The 25,051-nt window shown below is 35.7% G+C and overlaps 1 protein-coding gene across 1 annotated transcript in view; it reads left to right on the forward strand.

The window, feature by feature from the left end:
- The window catches only part of EIF2AK4 (eukaryotic translation initiation factor 2 alpha kinase 4), a 41,742-nt gene that overhangs the window by 4,796 nt on the left and 11,895 nt on the right, over positions 1–25,051 (forward strand). The window contains exons 2-25 of the mRNA XM_085323349.1: positions 1,835–1,950; positions 3,122–3,224; positions 5,499–5,672; positions 6,474–6,554; positions 7,068–7,216; positions 9,368–9,483; positions 10,531–10,688; positions 11,134–11,669; positions 12,038–12,147; positions 12,712–12,869; positions 13,228–13,640; positions 14,353–14,422; positions 15,554–15,637; positions 16,966–17,088; positions 17,575–17,679; positions 17,922–17,976; positions 18,704–18,783; positions 19,509–19,610; positions 20,201–20,251; positions 21,346–21,582; positions 22,168–22,243; positions 23,936–24,057; positions 24,702–24,751; positions 24,847–25,015. Of these exons, the coding sequence (XP_085179475.1) occupies positions 1,835–1,950; positions 3,122–3,224; positions 5,499–5,672; positions 6,474–6,554; positions 7,068–7,216; positions 9,368–9,483; positions 10,531–10,688; positions 11,134–11,669; positions 12,038–12,147; positions 12,712–12,869; positions 13,228–13,640; positions 14,353–14,422; positions 15,554–15,637; positions 16,966–17,088; positions 17,575–17,679; positions 17,922–17,976; positions 18,704–18,783; positions 19,509–19,610; positions 20,201–20,251; positions 21,346–21,582; positions 22,168–22,243; positions 23,936–24,057; positions 24,702–24,751; positions 24,847–25,015 (3,438 nt within the window). The remainder of the gene's footprint in view (positions 1–1,834; positions 1,951–3,121; positions 3,225–5,498; positions 5,673–6,473; positions 6,555–7,067; positions 7,217–9,367; positions 9,484–10,530; positions 10,689–11,133; positions 11,670–12,037; positions 12,148–12,711; positions 12,870–13,227; positions 13,641–14,352; positions 14,423–15,553; positions 15,638–16,965; positions 17,089–17,574; positions 17,680–17,921; positions 17,977–18,703; positions 18,784–19,508; positions 19,611–20,200; positions 20,252–21,345; positions 21,583–22,167; positions 22,244–23,935; positions 24,058–24,701; positions 24,752–24,846; positions 25,016–25,051) is intronic.

Below are 25,051 nucleotides of genomic sequence, written 5' to 3' on the forward strand. Positions count from 1 at the left end.
GCCGCCGCCGCCGCCTCCCCTGAGGCGAGGCCGGGCCGGGCCGGTTGGCGGCGGCGGGTCCGGTCTGCGCCGCCCCCTCGCGCGGAGACGCGTTTCCTGCGGAGCGCTCGCCTGGCTGCGGCGCTGCTGAAGGCGGCTTGCTGGGGCGCGTTGCTGCTTTTCTTGCTCCGCTCCACGCTCTCGGCGGCGAGCAGGGCAGCGGGAGGCAGAGCAGGTCTCGGCGGCGGGGTGCTTCCCTCTCGGCTTCCCTCGGAGCGGCGGGAGCGGCGGAACAGCCTTCGCGCTCCCCGCTGGCAGCGGGGCCTTCGGTTCCGTGCCCGACGCGTCCCGTCTCGGGGGGTTTGCCCGCTGTTCCCCTCCTCTGTGGCGGCGGCTGCCTGACGGGCTTCCTGCGAGATTAACCCGCCAGGCCCGTGCAGCTTTCTGTCGTTAATGCTGTGCCTATGACTTGCCTCTTAATTAATTGTCAGGTATATTTTTTAAAACTTCCTCTTAATTCGTTCCTTGACCGATTAATTGCATACCTGCTTAAATAATTCATCTCATCGGTCTGAGTGTTGCTGAGGTTTTTGCGTATTTCTTCCATGCCAAGGTTTACTCAATCTGTGGCTGTTTCCATGAGAACTTAATTATTATTTTTAATTTTTGCATTTTTTTTCTTTTATCACAGCTAATTAATGCCTGGGTCTACTACTCATTGCTCTTCTCTATTTCTCTTTCATGCACACAATGTTTTTCTGAGTTTTTTTTTCCAAGTGRCACTGCCTTCTTGTACCTTGGGGTCCTGGTCACTCAATTTCTTCAGTTCACAGTTACTGTCATCTCTGTTTTTTACCTTCTTTTGTCCTTAATTTCTAAAAAATATCACAGATGCTATTGTCTTTCTGCCATAAACCTGAAATTAAAATTCTTCCAGAACCTCTGTGTGTGTGTTTATATTTCTTGATGGAATTGTGATGCTAAGGCTGTTAGCAGCTCTCTGGGTTATCAGAAGTGTTGCTGACCTCAGACTGTTAAGTTCATACTCAGCATCGTTTTGACTTAGCTTCTTTTTCCTATCTGAATTGCAAAGGAAAAATAGAGGGGATCCTGACCATCTTTAACCTGTTGCCGTTTTTTGTAATTCCATGTGACCTTATTTCCCCGTGTTTGCCATGTTATTAAGGTGTCTTTTGTCTCTGTTTCTTTTCAGAAGATTAAACTTCCTATTAAAAAAAATGTTTGGTATGTTCTCTGTGCACATTTTACTTTATGTTGAGCGGTTAATTTGATCAGTAGAGAAAGACAGTACTTCACAAAATACTGTTTTGTGCCACACACACATGGCACGCAGAGTACTATCCATCTATTTGGCCACACAAGGTGTATATAGTAGATGTGATGGTAGGCCTGTTTCCATGTCAAAGAAAGTGCTGATACTTGTCAGAGATCTAAAACAAAAAAAAAAGTGGCTTTATTTATATAATTAATGTTTTAATTTGTAATATTCCATAAATAACCTGTCACATTCACATCTATTTTTTTCTTTTTACTGCTAAGCGGAATTGGAGGGTCTTACTGTAAAATCTCCTTTTTGCTTAGTCTGATTTATCTTTCTAATAACTGTAACTATACTTACTTACCTGAAGAAGTTCTAAAAATATGCAGGATAAACTGAGATAATCAATGAATCAGTTCACTTTATCACTGAGCAACTTCAATACCATCAATATATATATTTTTCTGGTTTGAATGGATGGTCTAGCCTGAATTCTGACATAATGTAGGTTGTGTGCAGTAATTCCTGCTTTATTAAGACATACTATTAAATCAAAATCTGTGATTTCCATTTTAGGTAGAACAGCCTCCTGAAATTAATTTGGTTCTGCGTCCTCAGGGATTAACTGGTGATAATGAAGTATATGCCAAAGTTGATTTGTGGGTCAAATGTCCACATACTTACCCTGATACGTGAGTGAACATTAAAATATAATCTTTTTTTCTGAATATTTTTCTTTGTTTTCCAAAGTAAAGTGTAAGCTAAAAAACATGTAGTTTTATTCACTGCTGTTATTCTTGCTTCTGCATGTCAGTACTAAGCCTGTAGTATTTTAAAGTAGGTAACTGTAAAAGTGTGCACCTGAATTGGATGTGTCCCATGAGCGATGGAGAGTAATAGAGATGCATCTGTCAGCAGAAGACTTGAGGGCTCGATATTTAGCTTGAGGATACATCAGCATAGGTATACCTGTTAGCAACCTAATACCCTTTTTGAACTTTTTCAACTCCTGACCTATTCTGCTGAATTGGGGACTGAATTTTCATTTTTAAAACAATCTGTTGGCCTAGTTGTGTCTGCTGTTCCTGTTTTCTGCTGAATTAGCCTTTTGGAAGACTGGTGGTCATTTTCCATCCAGAATGTGAAAAGGCTTGCAGGTGATCAGAACCTTCCTTGTTTTGGGCTGTAAAATTCAAACATTACTCTGGGAGCACAGACTGGAATGATTAATTCAGTCCTTCTGTCACTAGTTGTGTCCAAAGCATAATCCCGCTAGCCCATTGATTTGCAATGCCATGAATAGTGTAAAAGGGAAGTGTTATTCCTTACCAAGTGATAACGCAGTTGCAGGTATTCTACTTGTTCCTATAAATGTTTTCTTACTTTGTTGTTACTTATTGCAGCATGTTTCTTTAAGTTTGTGTTATCTATGCAGTGTTAATAAATAAATAATTATAACATTTAGATGTTTAAATTTTATAATATTTTAGAAGGGCTGTTACATAGATTACTAGTTGAGAGCTGAGTTATAAGAGGTTTCCTTGCAGGAACTCTGCTTTCCTGCAGGGTTTCCTTGGTAGTCCTTTTGTTTAGTGTAGCTAACAAGCAGTCTCTAGCCAGAAAATTTAATGTTAGTGATTATAAAATACTATTTCTGGTATTATTTTAAATGTAATATTTATGTAGTACTTATTTGAACATTGACTCTTTGCCAAGTCACTGTGAATTCCCTTCTTCTCTCACCCATTAAATCTTTTACCAACCTTTTGTGTCTTATACAATTATTTTTTAAAAACAGCTTTTTTAATGAGACATTTTTTCTGTTCTGTTGCTTGTTTTGTTTTGTTTTGTTTCTTCCCTCAGTGTCCCTGAAATACAATTAAAAAATTCAAAAGGCTTGTCAAATGAGAAAATAAATGAATTAAAATCCAGACTAGCAGAATTGGCAAGACAGCGCTGTGGAGAGGTAAGAGGTTTTTCACTTCCCAGAGGTCGGATCCTAAATAGTTCTAAAAAATGTGTGTGGTATAATATGATCAAATACATCCAGATTGGAAAAATGGACTGTATTGTTGCTTAGGAAGAAGAGAATTGCCTTCTTTGTTAAGAATGTTTCTAATTAATGAAAGTTCAGAATATGCATACTCTAAAAATACAGTGCCTATATAAATATTGCAAAATGTATCCTTGTTTAGGGATAKCTAGATTCTTATTCTAAGAGTTATTTCACATTATGAGAGGTCATGCTAACTCTATAAAATTGGGAGCTTTCTGCCCCTTTCATTCAATTTGAGTATTTTAAGTGGCTGTAGACTGTTTAAGGAAACAGTGATTGCATAGACAGTTTTTCAGTACTACCTGGTTCCTCTAACACAAAACTGGAGACATGAGACCTCTGTAGCTTTCGAATAGCTGCTACATGCTGTCTTGCCTTTTTTTTTTTTTTCTTGCTGTGGTTAGGAAAGTTGATACTTCTCTTCCTCTCAAATGGTACAAAGAGAGAGATACAGATAAATACGAAATACTTAGAATATGTATTTATTTTTTAAAGGTTTTTATAAATCCCCAGGTATGCTTGGTGTTAACAAAATTTGGTGTTAACTTCTAAATTGTTGCTGAGGACTAAAATGGTTCAAAGAGTTACTTGCAAGCATGGAATTCTCTGTGAAATAGATTACAATATGTTTCTTATCTTGATGTGGAAGTGTTACAGGTAAGCACATTTGATTTGCTGAATTTGCCTTTTTAAAAGTGAGAGGTACACAGTTGTGGTAGCTCTTATGTGTTAAAATAGGAAATTAAAAGCAAAATATTCTGTGAAGTCTGCCTGCCAGTTATATGCCACACTTGTGTTCTATTTCGTTTACAAATTTTTATGCAGATACTTTCAAAAGAGCTATTTTAGCCAGATGCTACATTATTTCCGTTCTGTTTAATATTAAAGAATTTCCTCAAAACATGTTGGTATCTTTGGAAGTTAACAGCTTAACAGTGTATATGGGGGGGGGATCTTTTTGGTAGTAAATGTGCCATGAATGATTGAGAACAATAGTTGAAATAAGGTTTGAGGTCTCTAAGTAGTCTCTTAGCCTTGATAGAGATTCTTTTATTAAAGTGTATTCTGCAGTATGGGAAGCTTGAGAATGCCTCAGCTATCCATCAAATGAACAGTGGATGTATTTATTTTTTAATTATCTAGATTCCTTCTTCATTTTTTTTATTCATGCGTGTACATACATGCTTGCCTTTCTTTCAAAATAGTAACCTGGGAAAGATAGTTTACTCTGCACATGGCAAATATGTGCACATTGCGCTATTCTTTCTGTTCCGGATTGCTTTTTGGCTTCATTCTTATGTGCAAGCAGGGGATTCGGTGTCTGAGAATTTTGTAAATGTCAATCTTTTATAGGAGATGCTAAAATTTGGTATGGTTGTTCTCCCATTTGTGCATGGACATCAAGTCCAATACTTCCAATGATTCTGCTGGGGTCAATCTTTCTAATGTACCGTTGCTTTATTTTTGGAGACATGATGGTCTAATAGTGCTAGGAATTGTATAAATTAATAAAGAGATGCTACTAAACTGATGAAAGCACAAATACCAACAGGTCAACAAGTCATCACTTCACTCCTAACTTGAGTAAGCAGTAGCTCAAAATTGGTTTCAAACAAGCAAACCGTGCAACGGGATTTGGATGAATTTTCAATGCAGTTCTTATTTTAGTAGTTGTGGTTATATAAATCTGGAGTTCCTTTAGTGGTTTTCGTTGTAACTACTTGTCTAGTTTGTAGAGGAACGATTGGATTTAGTATTAGCAATGAAATAAGCAACTTAGCAGTATGTACAGTAATACCGAGTTGCAAAGGGATAATAGTCCTATTGTAGCTTATGCCATAAACGCTTATCTTTGCAAATAGAAAAACACCTCAAAAATGAGGAGATGAGAAAAGGTGTGTGTGTGTTTGTGAGAAGATGTTTGAACTTGGCTTTCTTTCAGTAATTTTCAGCATCTCTGCTACCATAGTCAGTGTTTTTTTCCATGTCACAGTTCATTAATAAATAGTTCTGACAAAGACGTACTGAAGCATGGTAAATTCTCCTGATAAGTAACAAAATCAGCAGTCACACACTGACCCTGCTACATCGCTTTTTGAAGTTGGATGTCAGTTACTAAACTGGCTGTGATGAACTTTGAATTGTTTTGAACTCTGGGTGTCATTTCTGTTTATTTTCTTTCAGGTGATGATATTTGAACTTGCAGACTACGTACAGTCATTTCTCAGTGATTATAATAAACCACCTTCCAAGTCCTTTCATGAAGAAATGCTAAAAAATCATCAGAAGGAACAAGAAAGACTGGCCCAGGAGGAGCTGCGTAGGGTACAGGAAGTTAAGAGAAGAGAGGAGCAGGAGGTAAGAGAAAGTGTAAATAACCCTGTATTCTCAAAATGACATAAACGATCATGATTTTGTAAATCATCCCTTCATATAATACCTTATTAGCAATAAATTGGTATTTTAGTAAATTATTAGCCTGTCAGACGTGTCATCTCAGTTGATCAGTAAGTACCATATGAATTATCTGCTGCTGTTGTGACATTTTTTACAGGTGTACTTTTAACCCTCAGAAGCTTTAAATGTTGAAAACTATTCATAGAGAGGACCTTATATACCTGTAAGACCAAAGTGCATTCCATCTTAATCTAGGAAGTATTAGCCAAATAGATAAGTAATCATACCTCCTTTCACTGGAGCTCTTCTCTGTGACAGACCTCTTCAGAGCTCAGTAGATTTAATCTAAACAGGCATCTTCATGGACCTAGATATTATTCTTCAGTGCAAGTGAGGAGATTCATCTAAATCCCACAGAGACTTGTGGTATAGAAAGACAGTCTCCACAGAGTGGCAGTATGGACAGTATGACTGTGTTTTCTTATTTTTTAACACCATTTTCTCAGTACCTTTTCTGCGTATGAAAATTTGTTGTTGAATCTGTCAGTAAAAGTAATTTTATCTAAGGCTCCATTCGGCTTTCTCACGCAGAAAGCGTTTTCTCTAAACTGCTCAGGAGAGCTAACTTCATTTTTTTATTCTTCTGAGATCCACAAATCCTCTTAAACACTTTTCAATATCCTATCTTACTGTGACAGAGAAAGCTTAGCAGTTGCATTGTATATACTGTTACATGTCTAACAGCACTGAAATTTATTTCAGCAACGTGAAATCCTTAATGAGATTCAGAGAAGGGAAGAAGAGAAAAGAGAAGAAAGAAAAAAGAAAGAGGTTGCCAAGCAGGTATTCTTTTTAAGCAGGAGTGCAAAGCCATTGCAGTAACTTTTTTTTTCTCAGTACTGTATTATATGCGTGTAAGAATTGGGGAAAATTACACAACTAAATTGTTCTGGACATCTTTTCTCATCCAATGCTTCTAATAGGTCTAGATTTAAAAAGTATTGTTTCTTCTTGCTTACATGTGAGTTATTTCTGAAAGAAAGTCAAGTGTAGGGCAAATTAATATACTGGCATCTCTTCGGTGTACTGAGATGGATATTTTCAAGGAGACATTGAATAAAGCTGTTGCTGTATTTCCATTTTATTGTAGAGTATCATTATGTTCTTGTCCATGTAGCACGCTGAAATACACTTCTTGAATCTCGGTGTTTCTTCTTCACCTTTGTATGCATCTCTGTTATGAGAACTATTATTTCTGTTTTCTGGGTGACTTTATATGGTAGTTGAAGTATTATCCATATACATATATTGAGGATAGAAGCAGCTTCTTTATTCAGTGTTTTTCCTGATTCATAGGAACGTCTGGAAGTAGCTTCTCTGACAAGTCAAGAGAATTGTCACAGGAGAGAGACTACAGGGTTTAGAGTTGTTTCCAGTTTAAATGGAAGCTGTTTGGAACATGGAGGGAACAATAAACACCGTCCAAATTCAGCTGGACGTTCCAAGTATGTATGTCAGTTTGGATATTGATTTTTTTTTTCTTTGACAAGCATTAGGTATTAAAGTGAAATTTAAAGGTTAAAAAGTCACATACTGAATTTCTAAACTATTGTAGTTTTTTCTTTTTTCCTTTCTTTTAATCTCTCTCTCCAGTTGGTGGAGACATATTCACGTGGTAGGGGTAAATTGGAAACTTTCTGCTTGGGAAAGACAGATTAGCCCTCAGCTTAACTTAGAAAGTATTTGCCAATCATTGGAAAATATATTCAGGGTTTACTTAATTTCTTAAAACTATGTGATATGTTGGCAGTTCCAAATAAAATTCGTTTTATTTCCACTGACAAATAGTAATGCAATAAATTGGGGCTTAGGCTTGTCTCAAAGATCTCTTCTAAAGATATAGTGGTGTAACATTCCCTTTCAGAGAATCGACTTACGCTAATCAGATACACAAAGCAAATTCTTAGAGTCACTAGAGGATTCTTTTGCTGATACATAACTCATTTAAGTTAGGATTTGTGGTGGTGTAGGTAGGCACTAATGAGCTTTTAAATGTTTTATTTTCAGTTTCTAAGCACCTGTGGAGTGTCTTTGGATGTAAAACAATTAGAAAACTGCCATCTAGTTCGTAGTGCTGTTTTGCTGACTGTCTTAAGTTCTATTTGTCCCTGCATTATAAGGTGGTTTTTCAAGATCAGAAGCAAAGACCACTACTTAGCTATAAGGAAAAGGCTGGAAAAATAATTTGTTTTAGCTAACTATATGCTCTGTTTTGTGCCTGTCTCTGGCTTTCCATGTGTCACATATGGAAATGAAAATTGAAAGCATTATTCCAGGAAGATACTTCTTTGAAATACACCATGTAACTAATTACTTGTTTCAGCAGCTGTGATTAGCATGACTGACAATTACTTCTGATTATTTTAGATTTTAATTAATCATTTCATTTATAAAGTATATTTGAATTTAGAAAAACAGATGCATTCTTTGTAGAATTTTCTTTATACAGCACTTGTCAGAAGTTTCAGAGTGGCATCTCTTTTGCATGTATATTATTTTTTGAATAAATTCARTATTTTGAAAGCTTTTACATTACCTTTTGTGTACTCGTGTGATTTCTGCACATGATTGCATTTATATGGAGAGTACACTGGATAATGGAGGTGTATTTATTAATTCTGAAGTAGATTGTACCCAGAAGTAATAGAGGTTGATCCTAATAGAGGTTAGTGGTCTTGAGTTCTTTCTAATGTCATATGCAGCTTTGTACATGCGTGTGTGCATGTGAGCAGAAACACCCTATTCATACTTGCTTTTAAAGTGTTTTAAGATGCTAAGAAATATGCAATTGAATATAATAATCTGTTAGAAATTCTCATTTATATTTCTATTAATGCTGCAAAAAACAGCTGAAATTTGTTAAAAGATTTAGCTTAGATTAAAAACGCAATGTCTCCCTTCATGCAGCTCAGACAGAGAAATTAAGTTAGACTGTTTTCTGTTTTTTTGGCAGAAGCTATTGCTTGTGAGTTTCCAGGGCTGCTGGCCCAGTAGAAATTTAAAAAAGTGTTTTCTGTTTTCTTTAGGAAATAATCAGTTTTCTGTAACTATTTAGATTTGGAACCTATCTTTTAGCCTAAACAAAATGTTCAATTTCTTGAATGAATTTAGGGAAGTAAAGGAGGGAAATGGAAAATCCATATTAAGTCAAGAAAAATAATTAAACTGAAGCTGGAATTAACTTTAAAAACTACACATGTTTACTTTTTTAATGTTTTGAAAGATAATGCAAATCAGGTAAATTTATTTTTCAGAACTGTAGTATGTTTACTTTTTTTTTTTTTTTTTTNTTTTTTTTTTTTTTTTTTTAATTGGAAGTATCATCCCAAGCTGCAGAAATATTAAGGCTTGGATACAACATTTTGCTGAGAGGGCTTTAAATGCAGACTCCCAGTGCAATATGTTGTTGTTGCTACAATCCTAGATTTTCATTCAGACCTTCATGTTTGCATTAGCTCAGTATCTTTGAAATCAGTGGATTTATCATTTGATGAAGAGGTCTTTGAAAGAGAATCCTATTGCTGAATTGATATTTTTGGTTAATGCAGTAGGATTATCTTTTTGAGTCTGGGAAAAATGTTCTTCTTGCATTGCAGACGAGAACGCCATCTTTCTGTTGGTAATAATGAAGAGTCCCCTGGAAATTATGAAGTTTTGAACTTTAGTACCAGTGGTGCTGGACAACTCATTGTCCATAAAGGAAAATGTATAGGTAAGCAGAATTAACAGTTGCAGCTTGAAATACTGTGGCATTTTTTTTCTTGTTTGCTTTGAGGGGAAGAGGGGAGGTTGTAGTGCTTGGTAAGTGCATATTCATTGTCTTATCCAACGGAGGCAAGTTGCACTTCAGTGTAGAGAGGTACAAAGCAGCTAGACTGGAGAGAAAATTGTAGAACACAAAAACGCCCCAGTGAAGAGTGGGAGGGAATAATAAGAAGAGTTACTCTGTGACAAACATTTTTATTTTAAGTAAAAAATTGCTTCTCCAGATAAAAATATTTAACTGAATGACAATACCCAGAAAACCTTCTCAGCATTTTATATTCTATGCATAACTAAAATAATCCTGAGAATCATTTGTTTTTAAATAAAATAGTTTCTTGTCTGGTAGCCACATGTATATGACAAGCCAATCATTTAGCTTTCAATAACATATGTGAAACCAGTGATAGTGCAGGGTTAGAAACCACCTTTGTTGCTGATAGCAGTTGGATTAAAATGGCAGTTTTGGAGAAAACTTGAGTGCAGACAAGGGTAGGAGACTTTCAGAACTAATTAGGAATTAAAAGCCCTCCCTGAAGTGCCTGTATGAATGGACCATCAAATGTTTTCATTGTTCTTCTCAGCATAGGACTTCCTCAGTGGAAGAATGAGCAGTCTGGAAGGCTCTGGAGTAAAGAGAATTTTATTATTTTGCAGTGTGAGGAAGATCAATTATACTACTATATGTAGAGCTCAGCATTTGCTCAACAGGAAAAGTGTTAGTTATTGAAACCTGAAATTCTTTAAAATCTGTATCAATTTATGCTAATACGCTATTGTTTTCCGGATTTTCGTTTGACTACTGCTAGTATTTTGTTTATATAGCATTCAGTTTTATCAGAGCTGACATTTTGCAGATTGTAATTATGGATATAGGTTTGTGTTTCTAGAACTGTAGAAGACAGGCTTACTTGTGTTTCTTCAGCATTTGTAGGAGCTTTTTAAAGCCCTTCGAGGGAAGGGGAACATAGCTTCTTTTGTTTCTCTTTATGTGCAGGCAAGGATGAACTGCTTGGTAAATCAGTCTATAATGCCTTGGAAATTCGCAGTGGAGAATTTGTGTTAGTATATGAGTGGGTTCTGCAATGGCAAAAAAAGATGGGAAAATTTCTTACAACACAGGAAATAGAGAAGATTGAGAAGTGTAAGAAACAGGTAACACATCTCTTTGTATTTTGCTTTATGAGGTTTAGGAGGTATGCTGTGCTTTTCTTGGGGCTGTTAATGAATATTGAACTTGAGAGGATGGTGACAAGCCTGAAAATGCTAGTGTTCAGAGTACGGCTACCACAGAGGAAGATGGGTGTGTTCAGGTATTCAGGGGTTCATTTACAAGAATAAAAATTCAAGAAAGTATTTTTGCAAGTATGCATAAATAAATCGAGTAATAAAATATTAAATAAAATTCTGAAGAAAGAGGAAATAAAGCTCATCCAGCAGAAGCACAAGTTCTTCTTGCTACATGTCTATGTATCCTCTTCAAGTAAGCGTGAGAATGTCACATATTCTAGATATATTTTGTATATGTAACATATATATAGTAATGGCATGTTCATGAAACTTGACACTGAACATCTGTTATGTTCTTTTCTTCTAACAGCTTCAGGGTGCAGAAACAGAGTTCAGCTCACTGACGAAGCTAAGTCACCCAAACATAGTACATTATATATGTATGAACCTCAAAGAGCGGAATGATTCAATTGTGGTGGACATTTTAGCGGAGCACATAAGTGGATGCAGCCTTTCTACGTACTTATGTAAAGAGACTCCAGTTCCCATTGATCAGTTACGCCATTATGTGATCCAGATTTTGTCAGCTCTTGACTACTTACACAATAATTCAGTGGTGCATAAAGTTCTTTGTGCTTCCAGTATTTTGGTAGATGCTGAAGGAAACATCAAGGTGACAGATTACAGCATTTCCAAGCGTTTAGCTGACGTCTGCAAAGCAGATGTTTTTGAACAAACTAAAGTTCGTTTTAGTGAGGATGCTCTTCCCAGCAAACCTGGAAAAAAGGGAGATGTATGGAGTCTGGGCTTGCTTCTACTTTCTCTCAGCCAGGGCCAAGTAACAAGGGAATATCCAGTTGCTGTTCCTAGCAATTTACCTGCTGACTTCCAAGACTTTCTGGAAAAGTACGTGTTTGTTGTGTTCATACATCTTTTCCCCCTTGATTTCTAAAAGAAAAGACTTTCTTGAACAGTTTTTCAAAAGAACRTGTAAGTGTCCCTATGCCACTAGTCATAGTTTTTGGAGAAGAGATGCTCACTCCAGGCTCAGGCTGCTCACCTGGGGTTCAGGAGAACAGGTCTGGTGCTCTCTTCTGCTCTACCCTGCCACCAACTTTCTGTATCTCTATGGACAAGACATTTAGTCTTTCTTTGCCTCTGATTCCCATCTGAATGATGAAGGTGATAATTTCTTAAATATAAGAAGTATTTTGAATATTTAGGTCTGATTTCGAATAGCTCTTTGAGAAGTTCTCTTTTTGGTTTTCTAATAGATGTGTTTGCTTGGAAGACAAAGAAAGATGGAATCCCCAGCAGTTGTTGCAACACAGTTTTATAAACCTTCCACGGGTGAAAATACCTATAGCAGAAGAAAATGCGGATGGTAAGGAACTCTGTTCTTTCTGTGTTCTGCTATATAAGCAGCCTTATAATAGGTAAGATGCCTACAGTTGTAGAAGATTTGAACTGTGCATCACAAGATTGTGTTTGTGCAAGTGCTTCAGTTAGCTAGCTTGGAAGTTACAGACCGTATCACCTTCGAGTTCCTTGGCTTGCTGAGGTGGACTTACTGTAATCATATCATTAGTAGAGCAAGCTGATGTTTTAATTAAGCCTATAAATTTATCCACTTCTTGCAGTGTAAATGTCAACCTTAACTTTTTCCTTGGACAGATTCTGTTCCAGTGAGACATTTTCCCTCATTATGTTCTTGTTAAAATCAGTTCCTTTGCCCAATATAATACATCAGTAATTAAAAGCTGTATTAAGGTTTATATTTGTACCTGGACTTAACTCTACTCAACAGAGAACTTCTCTATTTTAGGTTTTAGTTGTCCTTGATGTTTTTTAGGGTTTGCCTTTTTCCTAATGCTCATTTAACATTGCCTTGTGCTTTCCCTCCACCCCTTTACTGCCAGTGGTGGTAATTTTGATGTCCTGGTTTCAGACTCAGCAGAAATAGATTGCGTTGAGACAGTTGTACCCAGCAGTCAGATCTCCAGTGCTTCATTCTTCACAGAAACACAGAGACAATTTTCACGTTATTACAATGAATTTGAAGAGTTAAAATTACTTGGCAAAGGGGCTTTTGGAAATGTCATTAAGGTATGGTGAAAAAAAAATAATTCCTACAATGTAAAATCTTTTTTGGGGATGCATTTGTTCTCTCTGAAGCAAAACAATATATTCAGTATTTGCGTGGCTTCATTTATTATTTTCTAGCACTCTGTGCCTGTATTGTGCTTTGTATCTGGAATTGAATAGGCTGAAATGTTTTGTGAGAGATTACTAATAATCTGTGGGGAGGCCTGTGAGTACAGGGAAGCTTGTATTTGAATTGCAATCCTTTCCCAGGTGGAAGGAAAAATTCCCCCTTTGATGAAATCATTCTGCTATGTTCTGCTGGCTCTTTCTGGTAAGGCATTTAGAAGAATTTGACTTCAAATTTATTTGAATTTTGCAGGTACAAAATAAGCTTGATGGCTGCTGTTATGCTGTGAAACGTATCCGCATAAACCCTGCCAGCAAGCAATTTCGGAGAATTAAAGGGGAAGTAACATTACTTTCCCGCTTGAACCATGAGAACATTGTGAGGTATTACAATGCTTGGATAGAAAAACATGAATGTCCCGTTCACCATGTGTCATCATCTGAAACTACTGCAGAGAAAAGAGTACCCGCCAAGGCAGATCTTTCCATCTTTCCCAGTGAGGAGGCAAATGATGTGGAAGCCAATGCTCCTCCTCCGGTTTTGACAAGTTCAGTTGAGTGGAGTACTTCGTGTGAAAGATCTTCCAGCAACAAATTCAGTGGAGCTGATCAAGAATCCAGTGATGACGACGATGATGGTGATGGGGTGTTCTCACATTCATTTTTGTAAGTAAGCTTCAGTGTTGGCAGTAGGGGGAACAGCAGCACAGTTGGTTATTCCAAGTTTGTGTCTTTTATCATTCTCATTTCTTTTGTTGCAGAACATTCCCTGTGTTTTCATTATGTTTTCAGGTACAGCAATGTTGTATTTGCCTGTAGTCAGGTAGCTGGGAGCGGTGTGCATTTAGGGGGAATTTGTCATTAAAAACTGTCAGTGTGAGAGGAAAACTTTGTTTTAGACTTCTGAAGTTTCATATCTTTTATTGCAGAATGCATCACTACTTAATTCTGCTATGCTGAAAGTAAATGTTTAAATAAACAGTAGAAGTATTAAAATCCTGCAAAATACCTTACTTTCTTTTTTTAATTAATATATTTCATATCTGCCTTTGTGTTTGGGATGGTTCTTTTACTTGCAGTGTTTTACTTGCAGTTAAGCACTGGATTGTAGTAAATGTATCTTGATTTTGCTTATTGAATACAGAAATAAAATACTGCTACAAATATGTTTTCAGTTTAAGAAACAGTTGTCAGAGGAAAAGGTTAGCTTTGTTTAACTTTGCAAACAAGATACTTTTTTTTTCTTTTTTTAAGTGTAGAAGTCTTGAACAGAAGCTTAGATTTTATTTCAACAAATCATCTTCAGGTTTCCCTTTTAATATTTCCTGGTCATATTTATTTAAGGAATACCAAAACTTTGGTTTTTCTTTTTAAACAGGCCAACCACAGATTCTGAAAGCGAAATAATTTTTGATAATGAGGATGAAAACAGTAAAGGTCATCCTACGGTAAGTATAAAGTTAAGGCTTTTGAAAAGGTAAAGATGATAAAAGTCTTTGATAAACAAACAGGTCATTTCAGAGGTTTTGTTTGACTTCTAGTGCATGTGTAGAACCTTTTAGGGCTATGTTCCATCAGAGCAAATGTTACACCACCAGATGAACCACATACCATAAGATTAAAGAGTCTGATACAGCTAATCTGGACTGTGTTTCTCATGGTAAATGGTGAGCTAAATGTGAATTCCATTTTATAGTCATGAGCCTGGTTCTTGCAAGTTTAAGGCTTCAGAATGTACATGATGTATCAATTTACCATGTAGATTGCCTTACATCATCTGAAAGTTGAATTTCTGTTCTGCTTGTAGATAACATAAACCAACATGTTTGATCATGCAGGCGACTTTCTCAAAGTAGCAACAATACATGTTGTTAGTAGTCAAAAGAGAAGAGAATTCAAAATAATGTGTGTGTTTTAGTGGTTTTTAAGATTTTTGTATCATATTGCTTGCTGGAAAAAGTCAGTGCACTGTATTGCTGGAAAGCTAATGCAATTTTCTACAATACATAGAACCTATCATTGTCAATCCTGATGATTTATAAGATGCTCATCTTAATGCTTGATCTTCTTCCTCTTTCTGTTGAAATGTATGTTGGCATGAAAAAGCTTTCAAAATCTAACTTGATAAGATGTCAGAAACAAAGTCCAGGGCAGTATGTTTTACCAGAGGAAGGATTTATATACTATATTTAAATTGATTTTTTTTTTTGCATTATTATTTTACTAAGTATGTTGTATATGTTTTATTTTCCAAAAAAAAAAATTTTTTTGTAATACAGTCTGAGATTTAGATTTCATTCAGAGCTTCTGCAGTGTTATTTTTCCAGTGTCTAGTTATTGCATACTGCTATTTATTATTACTTTGAAAGTGAAAGTTGGGTCATATCTGTTTTTATAGCAGATACAGAAGCAGTGATGTTACAAAAATGTCAATATATAGCTTTACTGTTATTAAAAGGCAGCTATAGAAGTCAGTTTACATGAATATGTTCCAGCCATTACAAAATAATAGTATGTACAAAAAGACCCTTGGACTGCTTCCTGTAGCTAACTGTTCTTTTACTTTCACTGTGATAAAGGATGAAGAATGCAATGAAAAGAATAGCCATGGAGAAGAAGACAAGACACCAGTGATTCAAACAGTGCATTATTTATACATCCAGGTTAGGCTGCTCATGATTTCAGAGAAAACAGTGCTGTTTTTTCCAACAGCAGAGATTAATTGCTTTTTTTGATGAGAAAATTAATGACATTTTAAGAAGTGCAAACCGAGACTGAAGTTCTTTTTGCAATAAAATAGTTTTTTGAAAGGTTTTGCTGGTAATAGTCTCTATCCTTTCTGAGAGGAAGGAAGGTGCTGCGACGCAGGGATCGTACATCTTCGTTGGCTTGCAGCAACAGGCTACGGGGAGCAATGCTTTGTAGTGCCGTAGGGTGTGACGGGATCGCTTTTGTATCTTGTGGACCAACCAAATTTGGCAACCTCTGGTTAACCTCAGAATGAACAAACAAACACACCTTGAGTCCCTGGCTTCCAGACCACAGAACCTGAAAAACCCAGCTTTATTTCAGCCATTAGAGATCAGCAATGATTTCCAGTGCTGTTGAATGCAGTGTATTTTTCTGCTTTCTATCTTTTTGTGCTGTGCTTGTTTTTTTGCTTAGAATACCCCCCTGCCTATTTACACTGTAGTTAGTGTTCTTGTTTATGAAATTAATTTCCAATGAGGGTTTGAAATGTGCTATGTTAACTTCCAGAGGGGCAGTTACATTTGACAGATGTGAAAATATCCACATTCTTTTCAAAGACACTGTGTTGTGTATGTCTGGAGTTTTTTCTTCTTTTTTTTTTCTTTTTTTTAACAGGAAATACAGTAGTTTTCCATGCTGTTACACAGCTCTAGCAATAGACAAACCAAAATTCCTGAAGGTTTAAAACTTCAGGCTTTACTGCTTAAACCATCTTCATTCTGTTGGGAGTTAGACTATTTCTGGGAGAAGTATTCTAGCACATTTACCTGTTCTGTAGTTCTATGCATTTTTTCATAAAGCACTTATTCCTTCCAAACAACAGCTAGCACTGTGTGACTAGATGAAATTAGATTGCAATAAGCTTGTTTACATGTGTTAAGCATATCCATGATAGAAGCTGTGAAGGGGCCAAATAAAATAAAGCCAGAAATGCTTTAAAAGCCGATTTAAACATATATTGTGCCTAGACTAGTTTCATCTTGTTTTTAATGCTGATGTTGGAGAATATACTACTTTAGAAGCTAGTATATTCACTCCAGAAAATGGGGTAAGAGCTTTTTCTTTTTAGCTAAAATACATTTCTTGGAACATTCCAGAAAACTGAATGTTTTTGTTTTCATCATGTTAGTTGCTCCTGAACTTTGTATTAAAAAAAAACAAGCATTAATGTGCTTGCACTTAATAATCTTTTTTTTTTTTTTTTTTTTTTTTTTTTTTTTTTTTTTTTTTTTTTTTTTAGTTGGAGTATTGTGAAAAGAGCACATTAAGGGATACGATTGACCAAGGTTTATATGAAGACACCAGTAGGCTTTGGAGGCTTTTCCGAGAAATTTTAGATGGGCTGGCTTATATTCATGAAAAGGTTAGTAAGTATGACAGTTATGATCTGTCCATAATATATATGTCATGCCTTCTTCTGTATGGCTTTTTTCTTGTTCTGCTCATTTTTGAGTATTTGATTACGTGACTTACGTGACTATACATATTAGCAAGGTTTCTTCCTTACTTATTCCATTATAAATTTGTTACATGATTTTGGAATATAGTATCATAAGCTTGAATTTGATAATGAATTGCTAGATTTTTTCCTTTTGTCGCAAAAATTTGCCTAGCTTAAAAAATGTTGTATTAGGTATTTTTTTACCACTGAAAACTGTTTCTGGCTTCCGGACTACAAACTACAGTCTTACTTTAAAGCTAATCATCAGTGACTTAACGCAGTAGTTTTCCACTGCATATAGAATAACAGTAAAATAGCTAATGAAGTTTTTCAGTCTGTTATAAAGAGTTTTATTTTGCATTGTGTTTATTGTGCCTCATATTTTTTTTTCTTCCCCTACTGTAACAGGGAATGATCCACAGAGACTTGAAACCTGTGAACATTTTTTTAGATTCTGATGATCATGTGAAAATTGGTGATTTTGGTTTAGCCACAGATCATCCAGCAAATGCGGTAAGTACATCTAAAAGTGAATGAAAAAGATTTGGTGTTGTAATAACATGAAAGATTAAAATAAAAAACTCATCAAACCTAAACTAAAAGTTCATCAGACTTTATATTGTGAATGCCATAATTTTTTTTTATTTATAAAGTTCTAGAATTAAACCTTGTATTGCCAACCAAAACAGCAGGAAAAGCCAACAGAAACTATTTCAAGTGCCATTTACAAAATACCTCTTTTTTCCTGATTTCAGGCTGTCTCTAAAAAAGAAGAAAATCACTCCGATTGTGCTAAATCTGACCCATCAGGTTAGTATACATAGAAGCTTGTTCTAACTGATTTTAAGCAGTCTTATATCCAACAATCTTGTGCACTCTGTTAAAGAGAAAATTTCCATTCATCTTTGAAAATAAAAAGCTGGTTCGTTGAGATTCTCTTTTTTTCCTTTTTTTTTTCTGAGAGGATGGGGTATTGTCACTCCTACTTTACTAGAAAAAAAACACAACATGYATGTTTCATATAATCTGACTGTGTTGACAGTTATACCCCAAAATGAATTTCGTTCTACTGTTAGCTTTCTGCTACAAATTGGTGCTTTTCCTGTGGGGAGATGTAGAGGATCTCCCTGCAGCTCTTCTAGCTGACCTCTTTTCTCTTGTCTGTACAGGACAACTTCCAGACTTCAAGCCTTTTTGTATTTTGGTTTTTTAATGTCTTCTATAACAGGCTAAACTTTGTGCTTTGAAAAAAATGATAATATATTGTATGTTTTACAATGAGTGTAGTAGAAGTGAAAACTAGTATAATTGTGTGCTGACTGACTAAAATTCTATAAAATTATAGAAACAGATACTTGACATGCAAAGATAAGAACTGTCTCTTCAGTAAAGTGTTGAGGAATACCTGGATATCTCTCACTAAGGGAACTGCGTTACCAGTGGGAAGAAATGAGGACAAAAGATACTGAATTTTCCTGACTGATGCTGCTTCTCTGCTGCTTTCTTGAAATTAATACTCTTGTTTCTTACCATTTAGGTAGTTTGACAGGAATGGTTGGTACTGCGCTGTATGTCAGTCCAGAGGTCCAAGGAAACACTAAATCTACATATAATCAGGTATGATTAAGAAGACTTTAAAAAAAAAAAAAAAAAAAAAAAGGCAGTATGAATTCTAAGGTACCAACTACAACTCAAGCCACTCATGCTCAAAAAAGATGAATTCAGAGTAGAGCAGGAATGTGATTTGATTTCTGAGATGAGCAAGGGAATGAGAAATATTCCTTTAAGTTGATACAGAGGCTAGAAGGATGTAGGCAAGACCATTTATCTGCCTGTGCTGTGACTATGGTGAAGTGCAAGCCATTTGGATTTGAGATCGGGATTTGAGAGCAGATAATCATGGAGGACCTTTATAAACAAATAGAGTGGGAATCTTGCAGTCTGTTGAGGGCTTAGTGTAAAATGTTATCGTCAGAAGTATACGTTGCTCTCCTGCATTGCCAGTCTGATACTGGGGGAGTCAGGAGTGGGAGTGCATTTTTTTTTTCCTTAAACAGAATCCTGTTTATTTGCAGAGATAAGATAAATTTCCAAGCAAGAATGTTTTCAAAGTGAAATGGAGTGTTTTATTTCATGGCAGTGTTGCAAGGTGGAAGGCACTGAGGACTGTCAGACCTTAATGGATTGTGTCATTTAACAAAAAATACTTAAAAAAACACAACCTTTAATAGGCTTTAATATGTGGCGAAATTTAACCAAAGCATCATTCTTTTTCTGCTGTCATCTTCTGGCAGAAGATTCACAGGTATTGCCTTTAGGTTTCCATTTTTTTTCTTCCTTAGAAAGTGGACCTTTTCAGTCTGGGGATAATATTCTTTGAAATGTCCTACCATCCTATGAGTACTGCATCAGAAAGAATCTTTGTTCTTGGTCAGCTGAGACTAGTAAGTATTCAGAGAGAGTGACTGTGTCTATCAAACAATTTATTAAGAGCTGGAAAAGTATGCAAAACTTAGCAAAAATGTTTCCATAAGAAGAACTTAAAGTTTATAAATTATATAATGAAAAGGTAAGAATAGAATTAGAGCTGATAGTGACATCGCCTTAATGCAGTATGTATTTCCTAATGATACTGAGGCAAACAGTCAGTGTTTGCCTCAGTGTCAGTGACATTTAATTTTTATAGTGTAAAACACCAGAAGTATAAACTTAAAGAGATCATGGGTTTAATACACGTGTTCAGACCCTGTGGGTATTGGTCAGGAACAAGTTGGTAGACTACAATTGTACTTTGTAAATGTCTTTGAGTATGGATTGTTTCTCCCTTAATTTTACAGAAGTTCGTAAAAGCATTTCAGTGACATTTTTCTTGCTGTTAGCTCTTCAAAATAAATTTTCCATGTGGGTTTTGTTTTTCCTGTGGGCAATAAAAATGCCTAGTCTCACGGCTTAAAAATGTAGGACTTCAAAAATAAGACCAGCCTGCACAAGCTGGAATGTCTGTTCTAATTCAAATGTATTTCTTCTTTTATAGCCCACTATTGTATTTCCAAAAGACTTTGATGAAGTCAAGCATGCGAAGCAGGTAATTTTGAAGACATTTCAACTATTAGGTATTTCCTGTCAAGAAATGTTAATTATTATTTTTTCCCAATCTCTGTCAAGCTACTATTACATGACATTAGAACAAAATTAAAAAAAAAAAATCTCAAAAGAGTAAAGTAAGCAAAGTTGCTACTGAAGTATACTTACCCACAAAGTTCCATGAGCAGAGTCATAATGAAATACAACGTTCACTGGCATACGTGTTAAGTTCTAGGGTCAGTTTTGACTCTCAGGTCAGAAAAATTACAGCTATGTTATTTAGCTCGTGCTTGAATCTTTTGAAAGTGGTCTGTGTCACAGAACAGAAAGAATGTGTATGCAAGCTAAAATGACTACTCTGAGTTTGGAAACAGCTGCCAGGAGATATTGTGGCAATTGAGACAACTAGAACTCAATGGATTTGAATGTATTTTCCTTCTCATTTTATTCAGTCATGCTTCCATGGCTCAGGAATGAAGTGATGCAGAACAGTGTAATCTCTTCTGGACCAGCTAGAGAAATGTTTTTCTTGTACAAGTGGACTCTCTTGTTGACCATTAACATCAGCTTTCTGTCTGTTTTGCCTGTGGAACAGCAATCTGGTTCTTGTTAGTATCATAAAATATCATATATTTCCATCTTGTACAGTTTACCAAAACATGTCTAATGCATGTTTGAATACTTTTCAAATGGAACTTTCATCAGCCAGGAAAATTCCCACTTTTTTAATATATAAATTCATAAATCTTTGTTATTATACATATGATTCTCTTCTCTTTGTTAATAAAGAGATGAAAGAACTAGCAAAATAGAACAACAGAAAGACACGATATATTTTATGTCACCCAAGAGACTCGACTAGATTWAAAAAAATCCTAGTAATGGCTATGTTTTAGTAATTTTTATTCAGATAATATCACAATAAAAGATACTTAGAATTTAGTAAGAAAAGAATATCCTCCCCAGAGATACAAATCCTGCATTCTTTCTTTTTCCTGTAGTCTCTTAATTTTATTAATGTAATGTGATTAAGAATGTTGTTGTAAATCCTGCTAGCCATTAAGAAAAAATACAAAACTTTTATTTAACTTGCAGAGATCGGTTATTACATGGCTCTTGAACCATGATCCTGCTGCACGACCAACCGCTGTGGAGCTGTTAAAAAGTGAACATCTTCCACCACCACAAATGGAGGAGTCTGAACTTCATGAAGTACTCCACCATACCTTAGCCAATGTGGATGGAAAGGCCTACCGGACTATGATGAGTCAGATATTTTCACAGCGCATATCTCCAGCTATAGACTATACCTATGACAGCGATATGCTGAAGGTTTGTATGTGTTTAGGAGATTTTTTTTTCCTGTTTTGGATATTGAAAAATGTTTATGAGTAAACGCCAGTCATGTTTTCTATAGTTGCATTACCTCGAAGATTAATCTTACAAATCAGTTCCCATTTAAAGCCACAAATCTGGACTATGGGCTCTTGAATGCCCGCTTCCCATGTGAACCTTACATTCATTCTTCAGTGAAGAAATAAGTGATGTTTCATTGTAGCAGCAGAAGCTTCAGATTTATATGCACACTCTTACTTTTCTACTCTTAGTCTCTATCAAATTAATAGTACTTGCATCTGATTGCCAGCATAATGTTTTGGTTTTGACTAGTTTCTGCTTTTTAATGGTGGCAATTAAAATAATATTTCTCTATTTCTAAACTATTAAGACTTCCTAAATCTAAAAAATACAAGGTAGCATAGTATAATAATGCTTGCTGTAACAGAAATTATTTATTAYTATGAGAGCATTGCAATTTATTATAGTGGGAGAAGATAGCAGAATGCTTATTACCTATATGGCATAGAATGTTCATGGCATATGAATTACATATGTACTTTTTATCTGTGATGGTTTCAGGGTAGTTTTTCTATTTGGGCAGCCAAGATACAGCAGCATGTATGTGAGATTGTCAGCCGGATTTTTAAAAGACACGGTGGGTTTATTTACAAAAGTTGTTCATTTCCTTTTTCATGGTTGAATGAATTTAAGAGAATGAAATGATTTTACTACTATCACAAGTTGCAAAGTATGTTGAACGATAGTTGCATATCATTTGAAGTTCTAAAGTTGTGTTTTGCTGTTATTTTGGCTTCTTAGTAATAACTGTCAGCTTCAAATCTGACTGATTTAAATTCTCTGTAGAAAGAACAGTGAAAATGTTAATATGATGTCTTTTGGGATGTATTTGGTTGTTCTAATTAGCTTGTAGGAAATGCTGCATAAAATCCAGATATGAATGTAAGGAGAGCTCTCCACTGAGAAACCAGACATCCGTCTAGCACATAACTTCCCTCTGACCATAGCCAGAATGCGGTGGCCTAAGAAAGAGTATAAGAAAAAGACAGGAAGTGTAGAGGATGGTCTCATTGGTACTGCTCTTAACAGTGATTTGCTGCTCAGGAAATTCCTGAGCCGTAACTGACGTCAGGATGCTTAATAGTCTGTGATGATTTTTCTTTCCATGACTTTATCTAATCATTAGTAATAGTATTTGCTTAAAATTGGTTTTTAAGAACGGAAGAAAATTTATTCACATATTGATCCATTTTAAATGTTTTAAATCACACTGTTTTATAGTGGTTTATTAAATTATTTTCTGCAAAAAATGTTTAAAATAGAAATGGGCAGATTTCCTAATATATCATAATCTGATTAAACATGATCAGGATTTGGGAGTACAAAGGAATGAGAAACTGGGAAATAAAAAACCAAACAAGAAGAAGCTACCTCTCTTTCTCTATTTAAAGCTTGTCAGACTTCAGAAAGCATTTGTCAGTCTGCAGTTTAGAAGAGRTTGAAATGTTTTCACTAAGCTTCTTGTTTGGAAAAAGACTTGGGCTTTGTGTAATTTCTTTTTCTCATTAAATAGTGTCTGTTACCTATAATGTCTGGGACTAGCATTTCCCTATTTTGAGGGCTTTTTTTCCTCTCTGCGCTTAAATGCTGAAAAAAAATGTTAAAACCCAATTGAAAACATTGGTAAAACTTCTACAGTAAAATAGCTTTTTGGAGATCAGTAGAGAATTTAAAACAGGAAATTATTTTTTCAATAATTAGCGGTATTATAAGGCTCTAATGAGGATTATGTTTATACAGATAGATGGTAGTAAAATGCAGCAAATGCTACTTTTGTCAGAAAACGAATGGTAATTTTGTGAGGTTTCAAAGTGAACCGTAAACACTTAGGGTACCTTTTGAGACATGAGATCCAGCGAACTTGGTCTGTCATGTTGTTGGAATGATACATGTTCTCCATAGCAGTGCCTCTAGACCAAAATAGTACTACTGGTATTCTAAGAGTTTCTCGTTTGTTCCTGATGTGTGCCTTGGTGAAAGATAGTGTTTAAATAGGGAGGGCAGGGTCAAGATTCTGCTATACTGTGGAATTTGCAAGTCTCCTCTGTTTCTGTGTGGGCTTCCTGTGGCTTTCGAGAAGTGTGCAAGACAAAGCATCAAAGGCTGTTTGGTTTGATGGCTTTCTTCAAAAGACTTTCCTCCACCATTTAAAGACATTCAAAATAATGTGTACTGGTTGTGATTATCATGTCAAGTTGTTTAGGAGCTTATAGAAAGCAGATGCTACTTCGGAAATGGGAGGTAATAGTATTTTGCCATCTTTGTATAGGAGCCATCAAGCTGCATACTCCACTGCTAATGCCTAGAAACAAAAAACTGTACGAACATAATGAAGCTTCATATTTCATGGATCACAGTGGGATGCTGGTTATGCTTCCTTATGACCTCAGAGTAAGTAGCATCCTCTCTGTGGACAGTGCTGGCTTTGGAGAATTCTGTGTTGTTTGTTCATGCTTTTGATTCACCAGTCAAGAATTTGGTTTAGGCTTCTATTTATTCTAACTGTTGAAACAGTGGATCTTKCAGTGTCTGTTCCTGTATTCCTTAGTGCTGTCGTTCTGTTCTTGGTAGCTGGAGCCCTGACCTCCTAAGGAAGAAAAAGTGCCATGTTATAAATGTGGTAGATGTCACTGCTGCTATTTTTATTTTTTTTCTTACACATGTATGAGAAAAAGGACCAAAGACTTAAACAAATACTCCTTTATGTCTTTGTGAACAGCAGAATACCTGCTAATACATTTTAATARCCTTAGTTTGTGATGCATTTTCCGTGCAGCAGGATAATTAATACAGTTATTAGTGTCCATCTCAAACTTCTTCACATAGGAAAATGTTTTTACTATTATTAAAGACTTAGACCAAAGACAGTTAAACTTTTTGGCTATGGCAAACATTTTAAGGCATTATTATACATATAAGAGTAGAAGTGTTGCCCCTTCGTAGTAATTCATCTCCAGTTTCAGAGCATAGTCAGAATGATGAATGTTTTGTTTCAACCTTCTCTCTCTCTCTCTCTCTCTCTNTTTTTTTTTTAGATTCCTTTTGCAAGATATGTAGCTAGAAATAACATATCAAACTTGAAAAGGTAAGAGACATAAAGAGATGATATTTTGCATAGCCGCCATGCTTTATGACAGTGAACGCTGAAGGTGCTGATTCATTCTTCGATGTTTTCTTTAGATACTGTATAGAGCGAGTTTTCAGGCCTCGAAAGTTAGACCGCTGTCATCCTAAAGAACTCCTAGAGTGTGCATTTGACATTATTACATCCTCTGGAAATAGCTTTTTGCCTGTAGCAGAAACAATTTATGCCATTTCAGAAATCATTCAAGAGTTTCCAGTGCTACAGGTAGATCCTCTAATGATACTCTTTGGTTAATAACAT

The sequence above is a fragment of the Rhea americana genome, unplaced genomic scaffold (assembly GCF_003343005.1).
Source record: "Rhea americana isolate MKP2758 unplaced genomic scaffold, rheAme1 scaffold_84, whole genome shotgun sequence".
NCBI classification, from domain to species: domain Eukaryota; kingdom Metazoa; phylum Chordata; class Aves; order Rheiformes; family Rheidae; genus Rhea; species Rhea americana.